Below are 24,302 nucleotides of genomic sequence, written 5' to 3'. Positions count from 1 at the left end.
CGCGGGGTAGCACCCAGCTTAGGCTTTCCTCCCGGCACCCTGTGAGCACGTTCCACAGCAAAGAAGTTGCTCAGGCCTTTAGGTGCAAGATGATTTACGATGAGGTCCTCAACGAGGAGATCCACAGTCTGGCTTTCTGATTTTTCAGGGACCCCAACTATACGAACGTTGTTTCGTCTTGCTCGACTTTCAAAATCCTCCAGTCGGCGAGAAAAGAAGTTGTTGGAGGACCGTAGATTGCGGACCTCCGTTTGGAGATCAGCAACATCAGTCGTGAGGCTGGAGGTCTTCAAATCCAGAGATTTAACTTTTTCATTGGTCTTAGCTAAATCCGCCCTGATCAGGTTGACATCGATTGCCACAGTGTCAAGTTTTTGGGCCAGAGTCTTATATTGTAGGCCGATAGAGGTCTTCATGCTGGCAATGGCGCCTATGACATCACGTAAGGTCAAATCGTCTCCCGCCATCGAGTCATCTCCCGCATCTCCCAGGGACTTACTCGCACCACCGGGGGATCCCTTAGGATGAGTGTATCGGTCCATAACAATCGATTGTATGGTACCCCCACGGTGGACGGACTTGGTCTTTCGCTTCTCGATCTCCGATTTGCCGACCATCTTGGAAGCTGTGCCCCCGAGGGGTCCTCGGGACCTGGTGAAAATGGCTCCATTCAGTTCACCCAAAGGGGTCCGCTAGAAGGACAGGTTACAGCTTGCCATACGACGACCAGTGACATTCGATCACGATACTGGAGCGAAGTTGCGGGGTGATTACGCCATGGGTGGCAGGAGCGAGACCGAGGCGGGAGAGAGTCCAATGCGAAACCGAAAGCTAAGACCTGGGTAGAGAGCAGGATCAGGCAGGCCGATGTTGTTCAATTACTGCCCGGGCAGGCCATTGACTAGAGCCCGGGACAGTTCCATGAAGCAGGCCACAAAAGTTCAGAGTATCGTAAGATCGGTTCCCCAAGTCCAAATCGATTTCTGAAAACAGCTATTTTATCAGCTGGGTTGCGTCTTCAATGACCCGTCGTCATAACCAGAATAGTATTCAGGATAAGTGCAGGAGGTGGCGAAGGTCCGGGAGCCCTGTGCTCACGCGGCCATCACGGTTGCGCGCGAAGCTCCTCCCCCCAGAAGTGGTGATTTTGACATACCTAAATGTGCTATTGCAGATCTTGATGACCATTATTCGCTGGTTGTGTGTGCAGCGGTATCCAGACGTGCATTTTACAAACGCAAACAAGATTCCAATGAGTCTATTTAAGACTATGTTTCCGCACTTAAACATTTGGCCATCAAATGTAAATTCGGATCTTTAAACAATGATATGATCAGGGACCAGATTGTTATGGGTACAAAGAATAAAAACATTCAAGACAGGTTATGGATTGAAGGTGAGGCAAGCTTTAAGTATATTATTACTTTAGTCAAAAAGGCAGGACTTTTTGAGAGATGTGCTAAAGCCGTAACTCCGTGAAATGAGTCAACACGATTAATGACAATAGACGAGGAAAAAAATCACTACATCCAAATATAAAAGAAAGTACCAAAATTTCAACTCCAAGAAAGAAGAGAACACTTTAGGAAACAAAACTGGTTTTGTGTGTTTTAGATGTGGAAGTACCTCACACACTGCCAGGTTTTATAGATGTCCTGCAAAAACTGCTAAGTGTTTAGAGTGTGGAATTATAGGACATTTTGCAAAAGTATTTAAAAGAAAACGTTATAAGAGTTGCGTAGCATGTGTAACGGAGAATGGTCAGACTTGTCAGGTAATGACTAATGAGTCTCCTGAGAATCCTAATACCATTCTCACAGGTGTAAAGAAAAATGTTGTTTTGAATGTAAATGAAGATAATAGCAACAAACCTATGTGCTTGATCTTCTTTGGTGGCATAGTTTTACAAGTTGCAGCAAACTCTGGTTCACCATTCACTATTATTGCTCGCTGTATCTGGGGAGATAAGTTTACAAATACTATAGGCCCTTATTTACAACCCACTGATGTTAATCCAGAAAATTTAGCTGGAGAAAAAATTGAAATGTTAAGATACAGAACTCTTGTTTTCGAGTTCAAAGAGCATTGTGTAAGCTGTATGTGGCTGCTGATGGACCCTCTGTATTAGGGTGGATATTATGTGAACAAGAGCTAGTTATGTGTGATGCTGAGGAAACACAAAAATGGGTCTTAAAAGAATTGCAAAGAGTTCCCCTTATTGTACGAGATAAAGTTAAAAGAAAGAACTTTAAAAATTACAAATCACACGCATTATTGAACCTGTAGAAGCCTCCAAATGGGTTTCTCCCATTGTTATTGCTAGACGGTCCTATGGCAACATTCGTATGTGCATTGATTTGAAGTATTTGAACGATAACATCCTAGTAGACCAATTCCCATTACCCAGAATTGATGAGATGCTTTCCCTAACGAAAGATGCTAAATGGTTTTCGACCATTGACCTCTCCTCTGCATACCATCAGGTTTCTCTACATCCATCTAGTAGACAATATACTGCTTTATGCACATCCTTTGGTTGTTTTCAATTTCGCCGCATGCCATTTGGTTTAGCATCTGCGGCGGCAGTATTCCAAAGGTTGATGCTTGAGTTATTTGGTGGTATGCAAGGAGTGGTGTTCTTCCAGGATGATATTTTGGTAATGGGATATAATAAGAAAATCCACGATGAACAATTAAGGAAGGTAATGAATATCCTGCAAAATAAGGACGTGACAGCAGACATTTCTAAATGCAAATTCGCCGAAAAGAAAGTTACTTATCTTGGTCATGAGATTAGTTCTTTAGGTATTAGGCCAAAAACTAGCTTAGTGAAAGCTATCACTGATACCCCTGCACCCAAGTCTAAGGAAGATCTCAGATCCTTCTTAGGACTTGCAGAATTTTATGCAAAGTTTGTAGAAAATGTTTCAGAGAAAACCCATACCATGAGATCATTACTAACGAACAAAGTGCAATTTAACTGCTGTGATGTTTGTCAACGATCGTTTGAAAAAACTAAAAAGGCGATTGCACTGGTACCTAATTGACTAGGTTTTTATCCTTTTGCTGATACCTTTGTCACCACCTATGCTAGCAGCAAAGGATTGGGTACTGTCCTCACACAACTAAAGGGTAATAACAAAGAAACAGTAATTGCTTTTGTATCTCGTTCCCTTACTCCTACTGAGGAGAGGTATTCTGCAATTGAACGAGAAACATTAGCGTGCGTATGGGCACTGGAGCATTTCAGGAAGTTCCTGGGGCAGGAAATTTACCCTGTGCTGTGACCACTAACCCCTTACTAAATTATTAACCACTGAAGGTTTGACTTATGCCACTGCGAGAATTGCAAGACACTCCAAGAGATTACAAGACTTCTTGTATGACATACATGTGTTCCAGGTGTAAAAAATTTCACTGCCGACTTTTTGAGCCGAATGTCCCTACCATTGACTGAGGTAGACAATAATTCTTGGAATGCATTTTCTGTTGCTGTGTCATTTGACAGATTTCAAAACAGTTTTAGTAAGGAAGAATGGATCGAAGCTGAGGGTTCTGACCACATATTAATTGAACTTAAAGAGTTGATTGTGAATGTTTGGTGTGGTATGGATAAGAAATTGGTAAAAGATGAGCTCAAGGGTTTCTGGGAGGTGCGCAATGAACTTAGCATGTGTGATTCATTGGTTTTAGACACCGCTACATGCAAATCAGCCTTTACCCTGTGCCTCATGGGAACAGTCCAGCCCGAACTACCAAGCCATGTCTTACCTGGACCAGAAACGAGCATCCTGGGATTGGTTTCGGGCTGACAGCCCTCATCAGCCAGACTAGCTTGAATCCAGTGGCAAAGTGAGCAAGAGACCCACGTCTGGGCATACCCTGCCAACTTAGGGCAAACACAAGGAGATGATGGACGGAGCACTGAAACTTTTCAGACACTCACCCCCTGTCACAGATCTGTGTTGAATACATCATCGGTCTTTTGCTCACTTCGCCGCCCCAGTTCAGACACAGCTATATACAAATCAGTCTTGACCCTGTGCCTCATGGGAACAGTCCAGCCCGAACTGTCAGGCCAGGTCCTCCCTGGACCGGGAACAAGCGTCCTGGGACCGGTTTCGGACTAACAGCCCTCATCAGCCAGGCTAGCTTGAATCCAGTGGCAAAGTGAGCAAGGGACCCACGTACGAAGCAATGAAACAAGAGCAACGTAGGAGTGAACCAATGGTAAGTAAAGGAGAGTAATGGGCAGGATTTTTTAAAGATTTCCTTTTGACTTTTCATGAGATTTCGCAAGCACTGTGCAAGCAGAACGTAAAAAAGGAAACCACTTCGACTCTGTTTTGCTATGTTTAGCAACCAGTACTTCTTGGTGAAAGTACAGTTTTGAAGTATACCTCCTATCCATACTCGCTCTCTGCCCTTTTACAATACAGATGGTCAATAGCAGCCTATGCAATGTGTACAATAGTAGCAAGAGCTTCAATACTCCATATGCACCATGAAAATCTTGGTAACAGTAAGTGTACTTTGCTTTCAAGTTGTGAAGGGGATCTCCGCCTCTGCCACAATCTGTCACTTTAGCACCCATTGCAAACACTGAGGAGGACTCCTACACATACTGACGAGAAGGTGGAGGAGACTGGTTTAACCCTGGAACGAGGCTCAGGCTGCTTCATTTTCATTCTGAACAGTGTTTTCTTGTTTAATGTTCCTAAAAATATCTGGAAAGAGAAGTTTGCTATTTGTAAAGTTCCGAATGATGATGCATGTTGACCTTTCGTGTACATTTCACTAGCAATTGAAGGGGGAGTTCATATAGATCATAAGACAAAGCTGAAGGTGCGTTTGCTTTGCATGCCTCATTTTCAGACACTTTAGCTTGCACATTCTTGCATCCTTTCAGATCACATGCAGGTTCTGATGGTATGCTTTTTACCCCTCAACATCATCACCTGGAAGCACTTTAGTTCATTCAACAGAAAATCCTTTCCCCACAAATGTCAACATATTTAAGGCAGAAGCCTGGTCCGTTTAACCCTCTGGGTGTTGGCTTTGTTCCCAGCTAAGCCGCCGTAGCAAGGTGTCAAGCTTTCACAAACCAGATATCTCTTATTCATTGTACGTCATCCCCAGCCCTTTCAAAAGAGGGGTCTTCAGCCCTTAAGTGAACACTGATTTGTGGAAACCACAATTAGTCCACATGTGCTGGTTTATGACTGTACTTTTGTCATCATCATAAAATTGTGACACATAAAAAAATGTACAAATCCTGATAATGCAAATTTCTGTGATCTCACAGTATGCAGTAACTGTCGCAACTGGCTTAAATACATACTAGTTTCTATACATGCACAATATCTTAAAGCCAGTTATGGAAATTTACGCCTACTTAACCGCATGCGTGCGGCGGCTTTTCCCGCTGTGTGCGGCATTTTTTAAATTACCGCGATACATGACGACCTCAGCTTGTCATCAACGTACGGCAGGTAACGCTGATGATGAGCTGAGCTCGTCATCAGCATGGAAGGGGTTAAAAGTACGCGTTTCCAGTACTAGTTCCTTTTAGTTTTGGATCCATGCTCATCGTAACTTTGAGCACCAAACCATATACCCGATGAGTGAAGGCCCTCTTCAATTCGAAGGTGACTTTGGTAATTGTTGGAGGGGAGCTCACAGGCTGCAGCAACCGGTGCTTGCACTCTAGCTTAGTTACTTTTGTTATAATTTCAAATCATTCCAGGATGATCATATAAGTTGTACATTTGTGGCGGCAAATTAGAAGCCAATTGTGTACAGCGAGGGAACATTCAATAGAAAAAACCTGGAATATTTTTGGGAGGGAGCAGACCGCTGGCAGACAGAATAGATTTCAGAAATTGAGTCAAGGAAGCCATTGGCACCTGCATCTTTGCACACTCATGCATAGTTTGTAGAATAGCACAGGGATTTCTAATTTCTCCTACTTTTCAACATTTACCTGATTTCAATGTTGAGACTCAACTCTTACGGGCTGGTCTTCTTTATTACTTCAAGCACATCAATGTTTATTGGTTGAGGCAGTTCAACACCGTAAAAAGCCCATAGTCTGTGATGAATAGAAAACGCTGTCTTGACTCAATGGGAACAAAATGGCGACTGTTCCGCTTGATCAGTTGTATGTGGGACCAGTCCTGAAAAAAGCTAGGCCACACCTTTGGAGAAGGCAGGATGGTGACACCTCAGAGCCAGCCTCCTCCATCCTCGCAGAGTCTACACCCTCGAAGATATTGTTGATTCTATTGGCCTGGTCTTCATGTCCAGACATTTATACCAGCAGTAGAAAGCACAGAGCTAATTGGCACACATTTTCACATGTGTATCAATACTAGTGGTAGGCCTAGTAAATATGATCCTGTGTGCTTCACTCCAAATGACGAGACATTTGCATTGACCAATGTGATGAAACAGTGGACTACATAGGTAACCGAGTATACTTTCTGATACAAACAAATAATTGAACGGCTCCATGAGAGAACTCATAAATGGGTTGGCCTAAACACACCTACTCAACTCCTGATAGTTTTATTGCTTCAGCTTGTTGCCTAACAAATGGGGTAACTGTTTTGAATGGGTTACAGAATGCTATTAAGAGCTGAGGACAGGGCTGGATTTGTGCTGTTTGAAGCAGACAGCAAACACATATGAAATACTTTTAGCTGAAATGAAAACTAATGTATATGGTGCAGTTGTAGTTTGGAGCTGTAGTCTGTGAGTAAATAGAAGGCTAGTTCTGGGCAGGGAAAATATGTTCTGTCAACTTCTGAAGAAGACAGAGCGGTCTTTTAGGTTTTGAGGGAACAAAACTGGTTGTATGTTTTTTTAAGACACATTTAGGCTTTTGAAGAGCAAACGCACAAATCTGTAGATCTTGGCATAACAAAACAAGCATTCTTCTAATCTAATTTATCTGGGATCTGAATACTACATTTCTAAACGTAGGTTTGAACATGATAGGAAAGGCATATTAAAAAGGGCAGATTCTTTTGTGTCTGCTTGTTTACAGTGAGGAGTGTTCGGTTCAGTATTGTTTAGTATGGCTCTCTCTATCTTGAGCCAGACAGGTTCGGCAGGATCCAGTACATTCCCTGTCTAGCTATAAATGGCATCTGAAATGTTCTAAAATCGGCCTGGTTTAGGCCTCCTAGTTTCTTATCTAGTTTTAGTTTTTTCAGGCTTATCCTTGTTTTTTTGCCTTGCCATAGGTAGTTTATTAATCAATCTGTGAGTGTGATGGGGAGCATTCCCGCCAGGTAGTTGATCACCGGGGTGATCATCATCTTTATTGTGTCTATCTTCCCCCACCACGTTATGAATTTGGGCGACCAGGCTTCCAGGAGCCTTTTTATCTTTTCTAGGGTTAGTTTCTCGTTTTGCTCGAGAGAACACCCTGCTTATGGTAGACCAAAAACTAGAACACAGCGTGAAGAACTCTAACTGGGAATCGCTCTGGGCAGACTCCAAGATAAAATATAGGGGGAAACCCCTAGCCATAGAATCTTGGAAAAAACTCGGGCTCTCATACCCAGCCCAGCTGGAGGAATGGGGAATCCCATATACCTTCAACATGCTAAAAGAACGACATAACCTGCCAGATATAGAATTCTACAACTTCCTGAAAATCAGATCAGCCCTAACCAAATCAAAAATAGTAAAACACAAACCCTCAATCATCCAGTATATGGAGAACCTGAACAAAGTGGGCCACCATGTGTCCCACATATACAAACTACTCCGCCCCAGCGCATCCAAGCTTAACAATAAGACAACAAGCTTCTGGGAATCACACCTAGACACCGCACTCAGCGAGCAGGAGAGACACATCCTTTGGATGTCCCCATCGAAACACATGATTGCCCCGGTGTTAGCCCAGACAAAATTCTGGCTTCTCCACAAGACCTATTGGACCCCAGCTAGATTAGCGTCCCTAAGGCTCAGGGAAAATGACCGTTGCTGGAACTGCGACAGAGAGTAGAGTGACCTGGCACACCTCATCTTCGATTGCAAAAAGTATTAAAACCCTAGGCTGTACACTTATAGAAGAGTTCTCCTCTCTCACCACCGCATTTATAACTTCAGATATAGACTCACAACAGGACAGAAATCTCCTTGACTTCCTGCTAACGGCAGCAGTCAAGATAGTAATCACCAATTGGAAGGACACCTCCAAAGCCAGGCTTCCGTCTGTTCCTTGTAGAGCCTGGAGCAAAGTGGACAAACCTGAACTTCGAACCAGATTGGCAGACTTCGTTCCCCCAGGTTGCGCCAATGTGGACATAGCAGTTAACAACTATAATAGCTGGTTATCCGATGCCATCAGTGGATTAGTGTGGATTAGTGTGGCTCACTGGTTAGAGGCGGCAGGCCCGAGAGCAGAAGTCGGCCCGGGACCAGGGTTCAATTCCCGACGCGGCAGGGTCGTGGACCTTGGTCAGCGGACTCGATAATTCTCGCTTCGGTGCTAACTCTAATCAGGGGTTCCACTCGGCAACTCTGGGCATTAGCTTGCCTAATCTCCACAACGGCCCCACCAATTCCGGGGATGCCTGGCTTCACCTTGGGGACTCCCAGCAAGGGACCATCCCACAGGGAAAGCCAGGACGGCTTCCCCAGAGTTATACAGCGCCAGGAGACCTATGGACGGGTAGCAGTGCGCTTTACAAGCTCAAAAACATTGACATTTACATTTACATTTACATCAGTGTATCTGGGCCCATCAAGCACATCTCGGACAACCTGGTGGCACCATCCGCTCCCTGGTTCTCTGATCTACTTCGTAATGAAAAACAAAAATGCTGTCGTATGGAACGCCGTTGGCGTCTGAACTACTATGACTGATAAACAGATTTATAGGACAGCCCTTCGGTCCTATAAAGCACTTTTGGTTACCGAGAAAAGTAAATATTTTAAATCTCAGATTGATTCTGCAAAATATTCTTCAAAAGAGTTGTTCGCAGTCATAAATAAACTAACAGTTCCCAAGGCTCTGAACAAACTAGGTAGTCAACAGTTTGTTGATGATATGGCGTCCAATTTTAAAAATAAAGTGCTGGACATTGTAATTTTAAGAACTGTGTAGGCGCTCAGTCGGTCCCTCCTACGCAGGCGGTAGTTGCTGGTACAAGCAAGTTTTCTGAGTTCTCTCCTGTCTCTATTGATACAGTGAGCCATCTTATCTTGGCCTCCAAGTCAGGCTCTCCATCAGATCTGTGTTCGTCAGCTTTTTTAATGGAGCTATCGGGCCTGGTGAGTCCTGTTTTAATGGATATTTTTAACAGAATGTTTTCCCTAGGCAGCTTTCCAACCACTTGGAAGGAGACATCTGTGCTCCCGCTTCTCAAGAAACCTACCCTTGATGCGTCCATAACATCCAATTACCGTCCCATTGCGCGCCTTCCCCTTGCAGTTAAAATTGTGGACAAAATCATGAATGTTCAATTGACTCAGTATATTGATGACAATGGGCTGCTAGATCACTCTCAGTTCGGCTTCCGCAAGGAACACAGTACTGAGACTGCACTTATTAAGGCGACCGAAGAAATCAGAGCGGTTATGGGTGGGGGAGGTACGGCAGCATTAATCTTGCTTGACCTCTCCGCCGCGTTCTACACTGTTGATCATACTCTCCTTACCCACCGATTAAAATCTTTAGGTGTGGAGGGCAAGGCATTGGCCTTGCCTGCTCCCTTTCTGGAGGAGAGGAGATCAACGGTGTCGCTCGACGGGTTCAACTCGGAGCCTTACGTGCTGCCTTGTGGTGTTCCACAGGTAAGTTCGTTGAGCTCACTGTTGTTCAATGTCTATGTCACCGAACTTGCTTTGCTGATCAGAGATTATGGCTTCTCATTAACATCATATGCAGATGACTCTCAGATTGTGGTTGCAGCCCATGAAAAACAGAGCTCCCCGGCTGCGCAATTCCACAACTGCATGGCCGCCATTAACATCTGGATGAGTAGTCACTGCCTTAAACTTAATTCTGAGAAGACGGAAGTGCTGATTTTCGGCAATTTAAAACCTTCCTGGAGTAGTCTTTGGTGGCCTGCAGAAATGGGCCTGCAGCCCATTCCAATGGCAAAGACAAGAAACCTGGGCGTTCTAGTTGATAACAGACTGACGTTCATGCAACAGTCCAATGCCATCGTGTCTGCGTCACACTTCCTGATAAAAAAAATCAGGAAGATACTCCCCTACATCCCGGCAGAAACCAAGAAAGTGGTTATCACTTCCCTGATTCAGTCTAAGCAGGATTATTGTAACGGGCTCTATCTGAATGCCCAGAAACAATGCTTGAGGAAACTGCAGGCAGTGCAAAATTCAGCCGTCCGCCTTCTGCTGGGCATCCCCCGGCATAAATCCATCTCTGAGGAAATCCGGAAGCTGCATTGGCTTCCAGTGGGGCAATGGATTAAATTCATGGCGCTCTGTGTGGCTTTTAAGGCCTTGACATTGAAAGGCCCGTTGTTCCTGCAGAAGCTTTTTAGGTGGTATCAGCCAGGCAGATTACTTCGTTGCACAGGTGCTAAATTACTTACTGTGCCAAAAATTTGGACCCTGCAGTGGGGAGGGCGGAGTTTTCATTACGGCACTTCTAAGCTGTGGAACCTGCTGCCATCCGAGATCAGGAATGCTAACTCTCTTTTGAGCTTTAGAAAAAATTTGAAAACCTGGCTGTTTCAGTGAGGGGAGCTGATTGGGTATTTGCTCAAGGTTCTAGCGCCGAGACACCATTTTGGTATTTGTGCGCTTTATAAATATCATTATCATTATCGTTCAAGAGGTGGCTCAATTGGGTGACTTACCTGAGAGGAGCCTACATTACAGCCTAGTGTAACACACCTTGGAAAAACCCCAGCAGGGGTATGTGGGCATCCGTGGACATGTTTCTAGTATCCTACGATCTCCCATGAAACTCCTAGCCAAAAAAAGCAACTGAAGGGACCATCCCCACTCAAAAGTACGAGAGCAGGTCACAACCCCCCGCCCCCCCCCCCTCCCTAAAACTGTTACCGCTTTCCCCTTTGCTCTTTTTCTGTCACAGTAGAAAGCGGGTCAGAAGTACACACTTGTAACACACCGGCCAGCCCCGGACGGCTACCCCTAGCACCAAACGCCAATGTTTAAATGTCTATATGTTATATGTGGGACTGTAGAGCTGCAGAGACGGGCCAGCTCATGGGCACTATGTGCGTACTGTATAACTATAAGCTAAGCCGCATAGGCGGTCACCACTATAAACACAAATGCGATGTGTTTACATGTTAAGTGTCGTGTGCTGTATATGTTAAAAATACCAGTAAAGATTTTTTTTTTAAAAAGGGCAGATTCTGTGCTAAACTGGTAGCATACTTTTCTTTGTCTTAAAGACGACTGCGCTAGCACTTTGCCTCAATTACTAGCTTAATTTAGCTTTCCTCACTTTCTCATTTGAGCTCGAAAAAGGACTGTGAGCAGATTTGAGCACAGCTGGCCTTTTATTTCCAGTTGTTCAGTTCATTTAGTTTTCTAGCACTGATGAAGGATCTGAACTACCCAGAAGTGCATTTGTGTTGTATCTGGAGTGTAGGCAGTTAGTTGTTTTAGGTCCGACTGAGAGACAGGTTTATCTGTTTGTCCAGCTTCACCTAATAAAATAAATCCATAGATAACAAATATATTACCTCTTGAAGTCATAAATGATTGTTGGGTCCCCTCTTCATCCATTGGTCTGTTCGGCGGTCATTCATATTCTGCTATTGCCCCCCTCAGCACACAGCTGCGGTGAGCCAGCCTGCTTTACCCATTGCCCTTGCACTGTGCGTGATGGCATTTTTCCTGATCACGGGTTTCATCTGCCTCAAAGGAATTTCACTTCAATGCCAGGTCTTTTTGTTAGTGTTCCTCCTTCCATTCTTTATCTTGTTTTATGTATACATTTTTCTTTTTAGTCCTCGTGTGTTTGAACTATTTCTAGAGTTGAAAGTAATTCAAAGCCAGTGGTAGCTTTTCTATTGGCCAATAAAAATATTTGCTTGTGATGTACATTAAAACAAAAAAGAAGGTTCTATATGTGATTTGAGTATACCTGCCTGCTGGAATGTCCCGCACTCTTCTAATAAATTTAGACGTGTTGGTTCATTTTTTCTTCACATGGTGAATTTGTATTGTAAATACATGGCTGCGATATTTAAGCAGTGGTAGTTTTATTTTTGTGCCACTTGCTTGCAATCAAATATAAGGCTCTGTCTATTGCCTTTGCCATTGGTTGTTTCAGTGTATTCCAAATGCATTTTGAATATAAACACACAGATCACAGACAGATGTAGAGTGTATGGATCTCTAGGGTGGAATGGAGGACTTGCGGAGAAAGTTGGTTCTGTTCCATGCCATATCTCCGTCTCCATGCCTCTTTCTTTTTGTCTTCTGCACAGGTGTGTGCTGCAGCGACTCCTGCCCTACACGCAGTACGAAGGCTCCACAGTCCGCAGAGGAGGCGTGATAGGAACACTCAAGAACTGTTGTTTCGAATACTGTAAGTGACTTGTTGTAATGTCTAGAACCCAGAGTTGTTGACTGCCACTCCCTGCTACCTAAGATGTGGGAGTGGCCTTCATTCTGATGAGCTCAGTATCTGTTCTCTGTCTTTATCTATTGAGAGAGAGGGGGGAGTACACCAGCAGAACTAGAGCCCCAAAACACATATCTGTATTTATGTATGCATTTGTGTATGCATTTGTGTGTGTGTGTGTGTGTGTGTATATATATATATATATATATATATATATATATATATATATATATATATATATATATATATATATATATATATATATATATATATATTCACAGAAAAAACCATAGGTTTCACACCAGTTATAGTTAGCTGGAAATTTTACTCGCATAAAACCATTGAAATTCCCACGTTATAGTTAGTTGGACTCACTATAACTTGCGCGTGCAATGCACTGCTGATGACGTCACATATTATATCACTCATGACATGGTCAGTGACATCACTCATGACATCACTGATGACACCATCCAGTGAATGTGTGTCTTTCTGAAAAATAAATATGTTTTATATATGTATATGTAAAAGTTGTTTTTTCAGTGAATTTAATAGGTTTTTTAAATGCTAATTCCTAACTATAACTGGTGTGAAACCTATGTTTTTTTCAGTGAATTTCATAGGTTTTTTAAATGCTAATTCCTAACTATAACTGGTGTGAAACCTATGTTTTTTTTCAGTGAATTTCATAGGTTTTGTAAATGCTAATTCCTAACTATATATAGGGCCTCAAACCTATGTTTTTTCCAGTGAATTTCATAGGTTTTTTAATAGCTAATTTATATAGCTATGAAAGATATTTTTTATAAAAAATTCTATATTGTATATTTATATAATACAATTTTTTAATGTATATTTTTCCCTTTTTTTGTTTGCCTTGGTGCGCTCCCGGTGCGCGTACCGGTGAATGCACGGGTAAGCGCAGTGTTACGGCACGCTCTGGTGCGCGTACCGGTGAGCGCCCCGTTAGCGCTATTGCCGCGAACGAAAACATCATCGTGACGTATCGAGTAGCCGCGTGATGCGCCTTATGACGCACGGCGTAAGCGCACCCGGAAGCGCCCGAGCGCATACCATCGCGCAACGTAAGCGCCGCCGGGCGCGCACCGGGGCGCGTAGCGTAAGCGTGTCATGTGACCTGAAAATAACACTTTTCATTGGTTGCTAACAATTTTTTTTTTAGAAAGAATGAAATTCCCCACCCATTTCCTTCACTTCTTCTTTCACTTTTGTGACTGCAAGACCTCTCTTTTTGCTGTTGGCTCTTTGCTGAATTAATATCTTGAATTACCATGGCTGCCAGAGAATCCAGCAGTGAAGATGAGTCAGAGGGATTTCTGGATGAAAAGGTTCCTCAGCCGAAAATAAAAGAACACTTCATATGGAAGTTTTTTCCATTCCACCTGATCAGAAAAAAGTAAATGCTCCAAAGGTGAATGCAGGATTTGTAAAACTGTCCTGTCACGGGGTGACCCCAGAAAGAAATATTCATTTGGAAACTCGACGATGATTCGACATGTCGAGAGGAGGCACCCCCAGAACTTTGCCCGGGAGAGTGTCAGGGCTCTGGCACGAGAGGCTCCCAGTGATGGGGCCTCTACTTCAACCGGAGGACAAACTGCATCAGGGAGGGAGCAATCCAAAGAACAGATTCCCAACATCCAGCCTGCTTTTAATAAAGGCGTTATTAAATGCAGATATTGCGATAAGTTACTTTGCTATGGGGAACAAAGTATTCTGCTCATGGTTCGAGCATTGGATAACCATCGCTGCCGTTCCCAGCCCTAATTTTGTTTTGTTTTTTTGCTCCTGTTGAGCAGTTTCCCATTCACTGTTTTTGTTTTTGTTCTAAAAAAAGAAGAAAAAAAAGTTATTTTCAGAACTACCTCCAGTTCTCATCAAAGAGCTGTGTTCTTAAAAAAATGAAAAAGAGTAAGTGAAGTGGAGTGCATTGATAAACGAGAAGAAAATGAGTGACATAGCACAGAAAAGGGACGAGAGGAGAAGGGAAGTGAACTAGGTGGACTGAAAGAAGGTGAGTGTGGGGAAGGAGAGTGAGGAGAAGGAGAGAGTGAACATGGGGAATGTGGATATGTGAAGAAAATGTAGTAAAGGAACGGGGGTGTGGAAGGGTAAGAAAAGAGCAGTGACTTAAATAATTATTTTACTGTTTCACTGGGTTTTCCCCATGGTACGCTCCCCGGTGCGCGTACCGGGCGCTCCCCCCGCAAAAATCGAAAAGCGAAGCCCTTTTATGGCCCCCACATCAAACCTATGGGGTCATGGGGGGTCTACCCTGCCCCCTTTTGGTCATTTCCCCCTTTGTTTTTGCCACCTCTTGTGTCTCAATCCTACCGAGACACAAGATGGCGGCCGCTCCGGACTGTTTGGAATGTTGACAGACACCCGAGAGCCAATCAGCTTTCCACTCGCGTAGCGCGCTGGTACGCGCCCTGGTGCGCGTACCGGGGCGCGCTTATAGATATATATTTTTTTTTTACCTAAATTACTCAAAATCCACTGGAGCACATATCTTGAGACATAGCAAAGGCACATCGGGCTACCAGTCCCTACAATTTTGCCAAGTTTGGTGGAAATCCATTCAGCCGTTCGGGCTAAAAGTGAGTCCAACCGGGGAAAAAACGTTTTGGGACCCCCCTTTTATCTCGGCCACCGCTTGACGAATCCCCCCCAAACTTTCAGGGAAGGAGCGGAGCGGGCCATCTTCTTTGAGAAATTCGCTTAGATTCGTCCACCGGCGCCAAAGTTATTCCCAATAGAATGTTGCGGATTTCCTATGGAAAGTAGATCCTAACTATAACTACCTACTGGCGACCGCCAGTAGGTAATATATATATGTAGGGCGAAACGTTATCCTGCCGTGGTGTGCTGTTAAATAAAAAACTCACCAGCACTCTGGGTCTTCCGTGTTCTTGCTCGTGTGTCAGCCGAGGATTGATGGCGTGGCGTCTTAGCAGGAGTGCAAGTGCGGAAATATATATATATATATCCAGTAGCAGTGAACCTATGATTAAGGGCGGGGCCCGAAACGCGTCAGGTGCTGCATGGCGCAGGATGCACCTGGTTCTCCCTTACCTGATGTGAGCTGACTGTGAGTGCGCCTCAAGCGTGGGTGCTTTGTGGAACTTAATATTGAACGGCCGACCCGGTCGGGGGGCGCACCATCGCAGGATTGAGCGACTCCACTGCAGATGGGTTCATCAGCGGATTGGGACAGTCAGGCATAGAACTTGAACGGGGATGTAACAGAACGGTGCACCCTTGATGTTTTGAAAATTCTGGAGTGACTGCCTTCCAGCCCACTGGGGTATGATTTTTGAAACTACCGATCCCAACATGCAATGTGTGATGTTCCGACTCACCTGAATTGAATAAAAGAGGGTACAAACATTGGTAGTTTTCTTGGCGGCAGTTATCCAGTAGCAGTGAACCTATGATTAAGGGCGGGGCCCGAAACGCGTCAGGTGCTGCATGGCGCAGGATGCACCTGGTTCTCCCTTACCTTATGTGAGCTGACTGTGAGTGCGCCTCAAGCGTGGGTGCTTTGTGGAACTTAATATTGAACGGCCGACCCGGTCGGGGGGCGCACCATCGCAGGATTGAGCGACTCCACTGCAGATGGGTTCATCAGCGGATTGGGACAGTCAGGCATAGAACTTGAACGGGGATGTAACAGAACGGTGCACCCTTGATGTTTTGAAAATTCTGGAGTGACTGCCTTCCAGCCCACTGGGGTATGATTTTTGAAACTACCGATCCCAACATGCAATGTGTGATGTTCCGACTCACCTGAATTGAATAAAAGAGGGTACAAACATTGGTAGTTTTCTTGGCGGCAGTTATCCAGTAGCAGTGAACCTATGATTAAGGGCGGGGCCCGAAACGCGTCAGGTGCTGCATGGCGCAGGATGCACCTGGTTCTCCCTTACCTGATGTGAGCTGACTGTGAGTGCGCCTCAAGCGTGGGTGCTTTGTGGAACTTAATATTGAACGGCCGACCCGGTCGGGGGGCGCACCATCGCAGGATTGAGCGACTCCACTGCAGATGGGTTCATCAGCGGATTGGGACAGTCAGGCATAGAACTTGAACGGGGATGTAACAGAACGGTGCACCCTTGATGTTTTGAAAATTCTGGAGTGACTGCCTTCCAGCCCACTGGGGTATGATTTTTGAAACTACCGATCCCAACATGCAATGTGTGATGTTCCGACTCACCTGAATTGAATAAAAGAGGGTACAAACATTGGTAGTTTTCTTGGCGGCAGTTATCCAGTAGCAGTGAACCTATGATTAAGGGCGGGGCCCGAAACGCGTCAGGTGCTGCATGGCGCAGGATGCACCTGGTTCTCCCTTACCTGATGTGAGCTGACTGTGAGTGCGCCTCAAGCGTGGGTGCTTTGTGGAACTTAATATTGAACGGCCGACCCGGTCGGGGGGCGCACCATCGCAGGATTGAGCGACTCCACTGCAGATGGGTTCATCAGCGGATTGGGACAGTCAGGCATAGAACTTGAACGGGGATGTAACAGAACGGTGCACCCTTGATGTTTTGAAAATTCTGGAGTGACTGCCTTCCAGCCCACTGGGGTATGATTTTTGAAACTACCGATCCCAACATGCAATGTGTGATGTTCCGACTCACCTGAATTGAATAAAAGAGGGTACAAACATTGGTAGTTTTCTTGGCGGCAGTTATCCAGTAGCAGTGAACCTATGATTAAGGGCGGGGCCCGAAACACGTCAGGTGCTGCATGGCGCAGGATGCACCTGGTTCTCCCTTACCTGATGTGAGCTGACTGTGAGTGCGCCTCAAGCGTGGGTGCTTTGTGGAACTTAATATTGAACGGCCGACCCGGTCGGGGGGCGCACCATCGCAGGATTGAGCGACTCCACTGCAGATGGGTTCATCAGCGGATTGGGACAGTCAGGCATAGAACTTGAACGGGGATGTAACAGAACGGTGCACCCTTGATGTTTTGAAAATTCTGGAGTGACTGCCTTCCAGCCCACTGGGGTATGATTTTTGAAACTACCGATCCCAACATGCAATGTGTGATGTTCCGACTCACCTGAATTGAATAAAAGAGGGTACAAACATTGGTAGTTTTCTTGGCGGCAGTTATCCAGTAGCAGTGAACCTATGATTAAGGGCGGGGCCCGAAACGCGTCAGGTGCTGCATGGCGCAGGATGCACCTGGTTCTCCCTTACCTGATGTGAGCTGACTGTGAGTGCGCCTCAAGCGTGGGTGCTTTGTGGAACTTAATATTGAACGGCCGACCCGGTCGGGGGGCGCACCATCGCAGGATTGAGCGACTCCACTGCAGATGGGTTCATCAGCGGATTGGGACAGTCAGGCATAGAACTTGAACGGGGATGTAACAGAACGGTGCACCCTTGATGTTTTGAAAATTCTGGAGTGACTGCCTTCCAGCCCACTGGGGTATGATTTTTGAAACTACCGATCCCAACATGCAATGTGTGATGTTCCGACTCACCTGAATTGAATAAAAGAGGGTACAAACATTGGTAGTTTTCTTGGCGGCAGTTATCCAGTAGCAGTGAACCTATGATTAAGGGCGGGGCCCGAAACGCGTCAGGTGCTGCATGGCGCAGGATGCACCTGGTTCTCCCTTACCTGATGTGAGCTGACTGTGAGTGCGCCTCAAGCGTGGGTGCTTTGTGGAACTTAATATATATATATATATATATATATATATATATATATATACACACACGCTCACTGATAATTGTAGAAAGCAGACGGCACTCCAAGCTATAGGTGTTGTCAAGAATTTTAATAGCAGACCCCCTGCCCCAGGAAAAGACAAACGCGTTTCGCCGAGAAACGGCTTCCTCAGTGTCAACATATTAAAGTTACCACGCCATTATATCTCCTCCTCTCCATTAACATCAAGAGAGGACTAAGCCGACAGTTCATACTGAAAATGGCAGACATCTTGTAATGTGCAAAACTACTGTTCTTCACAATTAAACATGGAGAGTAAATGGTGATAAACAAAGTGCTCGTGCTCAAAAGACAAATAAAAAGAAACTCGCAAAGAAATAAATAAAACGTTGAATACGTGACTTGCGTACAAAAAGAGGAAATCCTCTATAGCTCAGTGCATGCATTTCATGTGTTTATACATGTATAGTATACTCGCAAATTTTGGAAAAGTCGCATTTAAAAAAAGAAACAATAAAGAATTAGTTTCCATCGTGCCATATGATGTGAAAAATTCATGTAGATGTTTAAAACATTAATCATATATTTATAACATTTCCATATCGCGAGTACCCATCAATAAGCTATAAGCATGCACCTCAATGTTAACGTTTTTGTCTCTGTTGTTTTATCAATTACAGGCAAGTCACAGTTTATATAGGCCTCCATTGGCGTTTACTGGTTGCTTTTAAGAGATATGGCCCTGTATGGGCATGCTCCTCCCTGAATTATTCTATTAATATCCTGCTTAGTTCTGCATGACAGAACAAACGGGAGAGTTTCGGCAGAAAATAGGTGTCCAGATTTTATTACAGGTGTGACCCTATGCTTTTAAACAGGTTACTCCCACTGTGTGGTTATTCCAGATGTACCCAAAGCTCTTCGTCATTATTTAAACCGACCGGTTTCATGGTCTGGAGGTCGATGATGTATCTCGACTCCATTGCCCTTAAACTTCTGATCTTGTCACCACCTCTTTCTTGTTTTTCCAACTGGTCTATTAGATAGAAGGAAAGAAGATCTCTGTTACTGTTGTGGTGGGTTTCGAAGTGGCGTGCCACCGGGTAATTTTTGTCTTTATTCGTGATGGCACGCATGTGCTCTAGGATACGTTTTTTCGCTGGATTGATCGTACTTCCAACATATCTCTTTGAGCACGGGCAAACAAGACAATACACCACGAATTCTGAATTACAGTTCAGAAATTTCTTGATGGTTCTTATTGGTCGGGGATCATTGGGTCTACCCTCAAATTTAGTTTTTTTGTGGCTGTATTTGCACGCCTTGCAATGCATGCACGGGTAGAAACCCTGAATTGGTTTGGATCTCACTGGTTTGGGGGGGTCCCTGTAATGGCTCCTGGTTAGATGGTCGCCCAAAGATTGACAACGCCTATATGTGATCGTTGGTCTAGGTGATATTCTGTCTTTCAGAACAATGTCTGTTTTTAGAATGTGCCAGTTGTTGTTAAAAATCTGGACCACCTCGTTAGATCTCATGTTATAGGTCGTTATCATTCTAGTTATGGGTTTCGTCCTTTCTGTTTCTTTCAGGTTTTTGTTCACCAGTAGATCTTTCCTATTTATCAGATCCACTTTTTCCGAGGCTTCTAGTAGTGATTTCTGTGAGTACCCTCGTTCCATGAATCTGGCGGTCGCTGCTTTTTGTGCTGAAAGGAAATCGCTATGTTCAGAGCAATTCCTCTTCAGACGCAAAAACTCGCCATATGGGATATTCTTTACCATGGATCTGGGGTGGTGACTTGCGGCATGCAGGACGGCGTTACCCGCCGTCGGCTTGCGGTAGAGTTTGGTCTGAATTCTGCCTCCCTCCGCAAACACCTCCAGGTCCAGGTAGTGGACTGTTTTATTGCTGATTTCACTGGTGAACCTCAAATTGAGACTGTTCTCGCCTAACGTTGACACAAACCTCTCAGCCGAGGGCCTGTCCCCCCGCCAGACCACAAACAGATCGTCAATGTATCTGGTCCAAATCATAATATTGTCCAACCAATGTTCGTTGGTCCCCCCCCAGGCCACGTGCCTCTCCCACCAGCCCACGAATAGATTCGCGTAGCTGGGGGCGAAGCACGTACCCATGGCGGTCCCCCTGATTTGGCGATACATTGTGCCTGAAAAAAGAAAGATGTTATTAAAAAGACAAAATTCAGTCATCCTTAGCAGCATGCGATTGTGTTGATGGAAATGCATGCTTTTCTTTTTTAGGAACCATTCAATAGCTTGAAGTCCATCTTGATGGTCGATGCATGTATACAGATTCGCTACATCCAGAGTAATGAGAAGCATGTCATCCTCCCATTGTATATTCTCAATAATCCTAAGGAAGTCCTGAGTGTCTCTGACAAAAGATGGGAGGTCCTTGACAAAGGGTGATAGGTAATTGTCAATAAATCTTGAGGTCGCTTCTAGAAGACTTCCTATGGATGAGACAATTGGTCTCCCAGGTGGGTGCTTGATGTTTTTGTGCACCTTTGGCAGGTGGTAAAAAGTGGGGATGATCGGGTGTGCACAATGTAGATATTCATGTTCATTCTTGCTCAACATACCCTCATCCATCCAATTTTTGAGGAGTCCATGATATTCCAAGATGCATTTATCAAATTCCATCTTGGTAATGACCTCATAACATTCTTTGTCTTCCAATTGTTTCAAAGCCTCCGTTTTATATTGATCTTTATCAAAAATTACAATGTTCCCCCCTTTGTCAGAGGATTTGATCTCTATGCTATTGTCTTCCTTAAGTGATTTTATTGCTTGCCATTCCATGCTGGATATATTAGATTTTTTTCTTGTGATTTCCATCCTCTTAGAGATCATTTTGTCCAAATCTTGGAGTACTGCGTCATTGAAGACGTCGATCGCATCATGTGTCACATGTGGCAGAAATTTAGATTTTTTCTTGAATTTGCTAGGGTCTCTCTTTTGTATGATTTCTTCCCTCCTTAGGATCTCCCCTGAGCTAGGCACATCTTCACTGCCTGCTAAAATATGTGTGGTTTGAAGGAGAGATAGATCATCATCTATGAGATCACTAAAAAAAAAAAAAAAAAAAAAAAAAAAATATATATATATATATATATATATTCACTGAAAAAAACATAGGTTTCAGGAGTTATATAGTTAGGAATTAACTTTTAAAAAACCTTTGAAATTCACTCAAAAAACTATAAGTTTTAGTGGTGTTATAGTTAGCTGGACATTTTACTCATACAAAACCATTGAAATTGCTCCTATATAGTTAGTTGTACTAACTATATTTCGCGCACCCGCAATCCACTGCTGATGATGTCACATATTAGATCATTCATGACATGGTCAGTGACATCACTGATGACATCTCAAATGACATCACTGATGACATCACTGATGACATCATCCAGTGAATGTGGTTTGCTTCGTTATTTAAATATGCATTATATATATAGCAATTTGCATTGAAGAATAAGTGGATATATATAAATAAATATTTGGATGGAGGATTTAGTAGCAGTGTAATTGACTGTTTACTTGACAAATTTATAATGTCTCACTAAATATAGTGGATAGTGACTAAACTGTGTGAATATCTGTATCACTTTGTCAGTTGTTGTGTAAACTGATTCTACAGTTGGTTACTAGCTATGTGAAAGTCTATATTAGTTATTGATTAGTTAACTGAGTATTTGTATGGGAGTGTGAAAGTGTGTGTGGTTCGCTGGGGGGTGTGTGACTGTCCAAAGATGTGTGAATAGTTGATTCAGTAGATATATGAAGTTAAAACTACATGTTCTAACAGTTGTTTGGGTGAGTGAATATCTTTATGGGTGTGGTGATGAGCAAATATATTTCTCAATGGTACAGGTCCAACAAACTAGAAAAATAAAAGGCAGTGTATGTGTCAGTTGTTGTATATAAATAAGTATACATAAGACACAATGATTGTGTGAGTGACTGTATGGATAACTGTATACTTGTAATAATGATTTTATAATTCACTAAGTATGACTTACTTTCTAAATGAATAGAAGAAGTGGTGTTTGTATAAGTGTTTTGCTAAGTAAATATGTAAGTATGATCCATTGTTTGCATAAGTGAGTAGGATGACTCCATATGTGAATAGGATGCGTGCTGTTGTTTAATGTCGATATAGATGTATAAGTATTTTTGATAGTGTTCTATTGTTCATTGACAGCATGTATGAGTGAATCCATAGGTAAGTGATTAGATGTGTGTATACATCTATGAATCACTGAGTGGATTTTTAGATACTTGTATTGCTGTGACAATGGATTTAAATATGATACTCTGTATTTTACAAAGAGTGATGAAAAATTGTAACAGTGTATGAAAAGGTGTATGTGATTGTCACGTGGATGATGTCATCAGTGATGTCATTTGAGATGTCATCAGTGATGTCACTGACCATGTCATGAATGATCTAATATGTGACATCATCAGCAGTGGATTGCGGGTGCGCGAAATATAGTTAGTACAACTAACTATATAGGAGTTATTTCAATGGTTTTGTATGAGTAAAATGTCCAGCTAACTATAACACCACTAAAACTTGTAGTTTTTTGAGTGAATTTCAAAGGTTTTTTAAAAGTTAATTCCTAACTATATAACTCCTGAAACCTATGTTTTTTTCAGTGAATTTCAAAGGTTTTTTAAATGCTAATTTCTAACTATATAAGGCCTGAAACCTATGGTTTTTTCAGTGAATTTGCAAGGTTTTTTAAATGCTAATTCCTAACTATATAAAGCTTGAAACCTATGGTTTTTTCAGTGAATTTCAAAAGTTTTTTAAATGCTAATTCCTAACTATATAAGGCCTGAAACCTATGTTTTTTTCAGTGAATTTGCAAGTTTTTTTTAAATGCTAATTCCTAACTATATAAGGCCTGAAACCTATGGTTTTGTCAGTGAATTTCAAAGGTTTTTTAAATGCTAATTCCTAACTATATAAGGCCTGAAACCTATGGTTTTTTCAGGGAATTCGCAAGGTTTTTTAAATGCTAATTCCTAACTATATAAGGTCGGAAACCTATGGTTATTTCATTGAATTCGCAAGGTTTTTTAAATGCTAATTCTATCAGCAGATAACGTTTTTATATATTAAAACGTTTTTTTAATCTCAAATGCCTGCTTTGCTAACAGAGTTTTTAAGCACAGGCTCTTTTGTCTCTGGTGGCCATCTTGGGAGACTGCATATCAGATTTTTTCTTAATGAAATATAAGAGGATGTGAGAAGTCACTCAAAATGTGCCCTAATTTTTCTTTCTTCAGCACTAATCATAATTTCTATGGCAAAATGAACCCCCTCATTTGGTTCCTTTGCAAATTAAATGTTTTAAGTGTTAACACTTTATTCCAATCAAGATGACTTCAGGTATGCCAATTACTTTTGTCATAAGTAAGACTGTGGGCGCTCTAGTTGTTCTTTAGAACACTCTGGGACATTCTGTCATTGAGCTATAGTTGGGCTACATCTGGCTGATATTTGGGCTACATTTATTTTTGTCTCTGGTGGCCATCTTTGGGCTACATTGGGCTACATTTGGGCTCTAACATATATATAGCCCAATGTAGCCCAATATATATTTTTCAAAGTTAATTTTCGTAAAAACCACTGGAGCACATATCTTGAGACATAGCAAAGGCACATCGGGCTACCAGTCCCTACAATTTTGCCAAATTTGGTGGAAAACCATTCAGCCGTTCGGGCTAAAAGTGAGTCCAACCGCCCTATGGAAATTAACATGGGGAAAACACGTTTTGGGACCCCCCTTTTATCTCGGCCCCCGCTAGACGAATCCCCCCCAAACTTTCAGGGAAGGACCGAAGCGCCGCGAGGCAAAGTTAAGGAAAACTTCAGGAAGATTCCTCAACCGGCGTCAAAGTTATTCCCAATAGAATGTTGCGATTTCCCTATGGAAAACAATCCTAACTATATATACCTACTGGCT

General features: G+C 43.2%; 1 protein-coding gene across 1 annotated transcript in view; it reads left to right on the top strand.

Annotated features, from left to right (window-relative positions):
- The window catches only part of HGH1 (HGH1 cochaperone), a 158,292-nt gene that overhangs the window by 24,621 nt on the left and 109,369 nt on the right, over window positions 1-24,302 (top strand). Inside the window, exon 3 of the mRNA XM_078686518.1 lies at window positions 12,453-12,553. Within this exon, the coding sequence (XP_078542644.1) occupies window positions 12,453-12,553 (101 nt within the window). The remainder of the gene's footprint in view (window positions 1-12,452; window positions 12,554-24,302) is intronic.

Source organism: Lissotriton helveticus, chromosome 4_1, assembly GCF_964261635.1.
Source record: "Lissotriton helveticus chromosome 4_1, aLisHel1.1, whole genome shotgun sequence".
NCBI lineage: Eukaryota > Metazoa > Chordata > Amphibia > Caudata > Salamandridae > Lissotriton > Lissotriton helveticus.
Note: the sequence above shows the minus strand (reverse complement) of the source record. Positions and strands in the feature narration are given on the sequence as shown.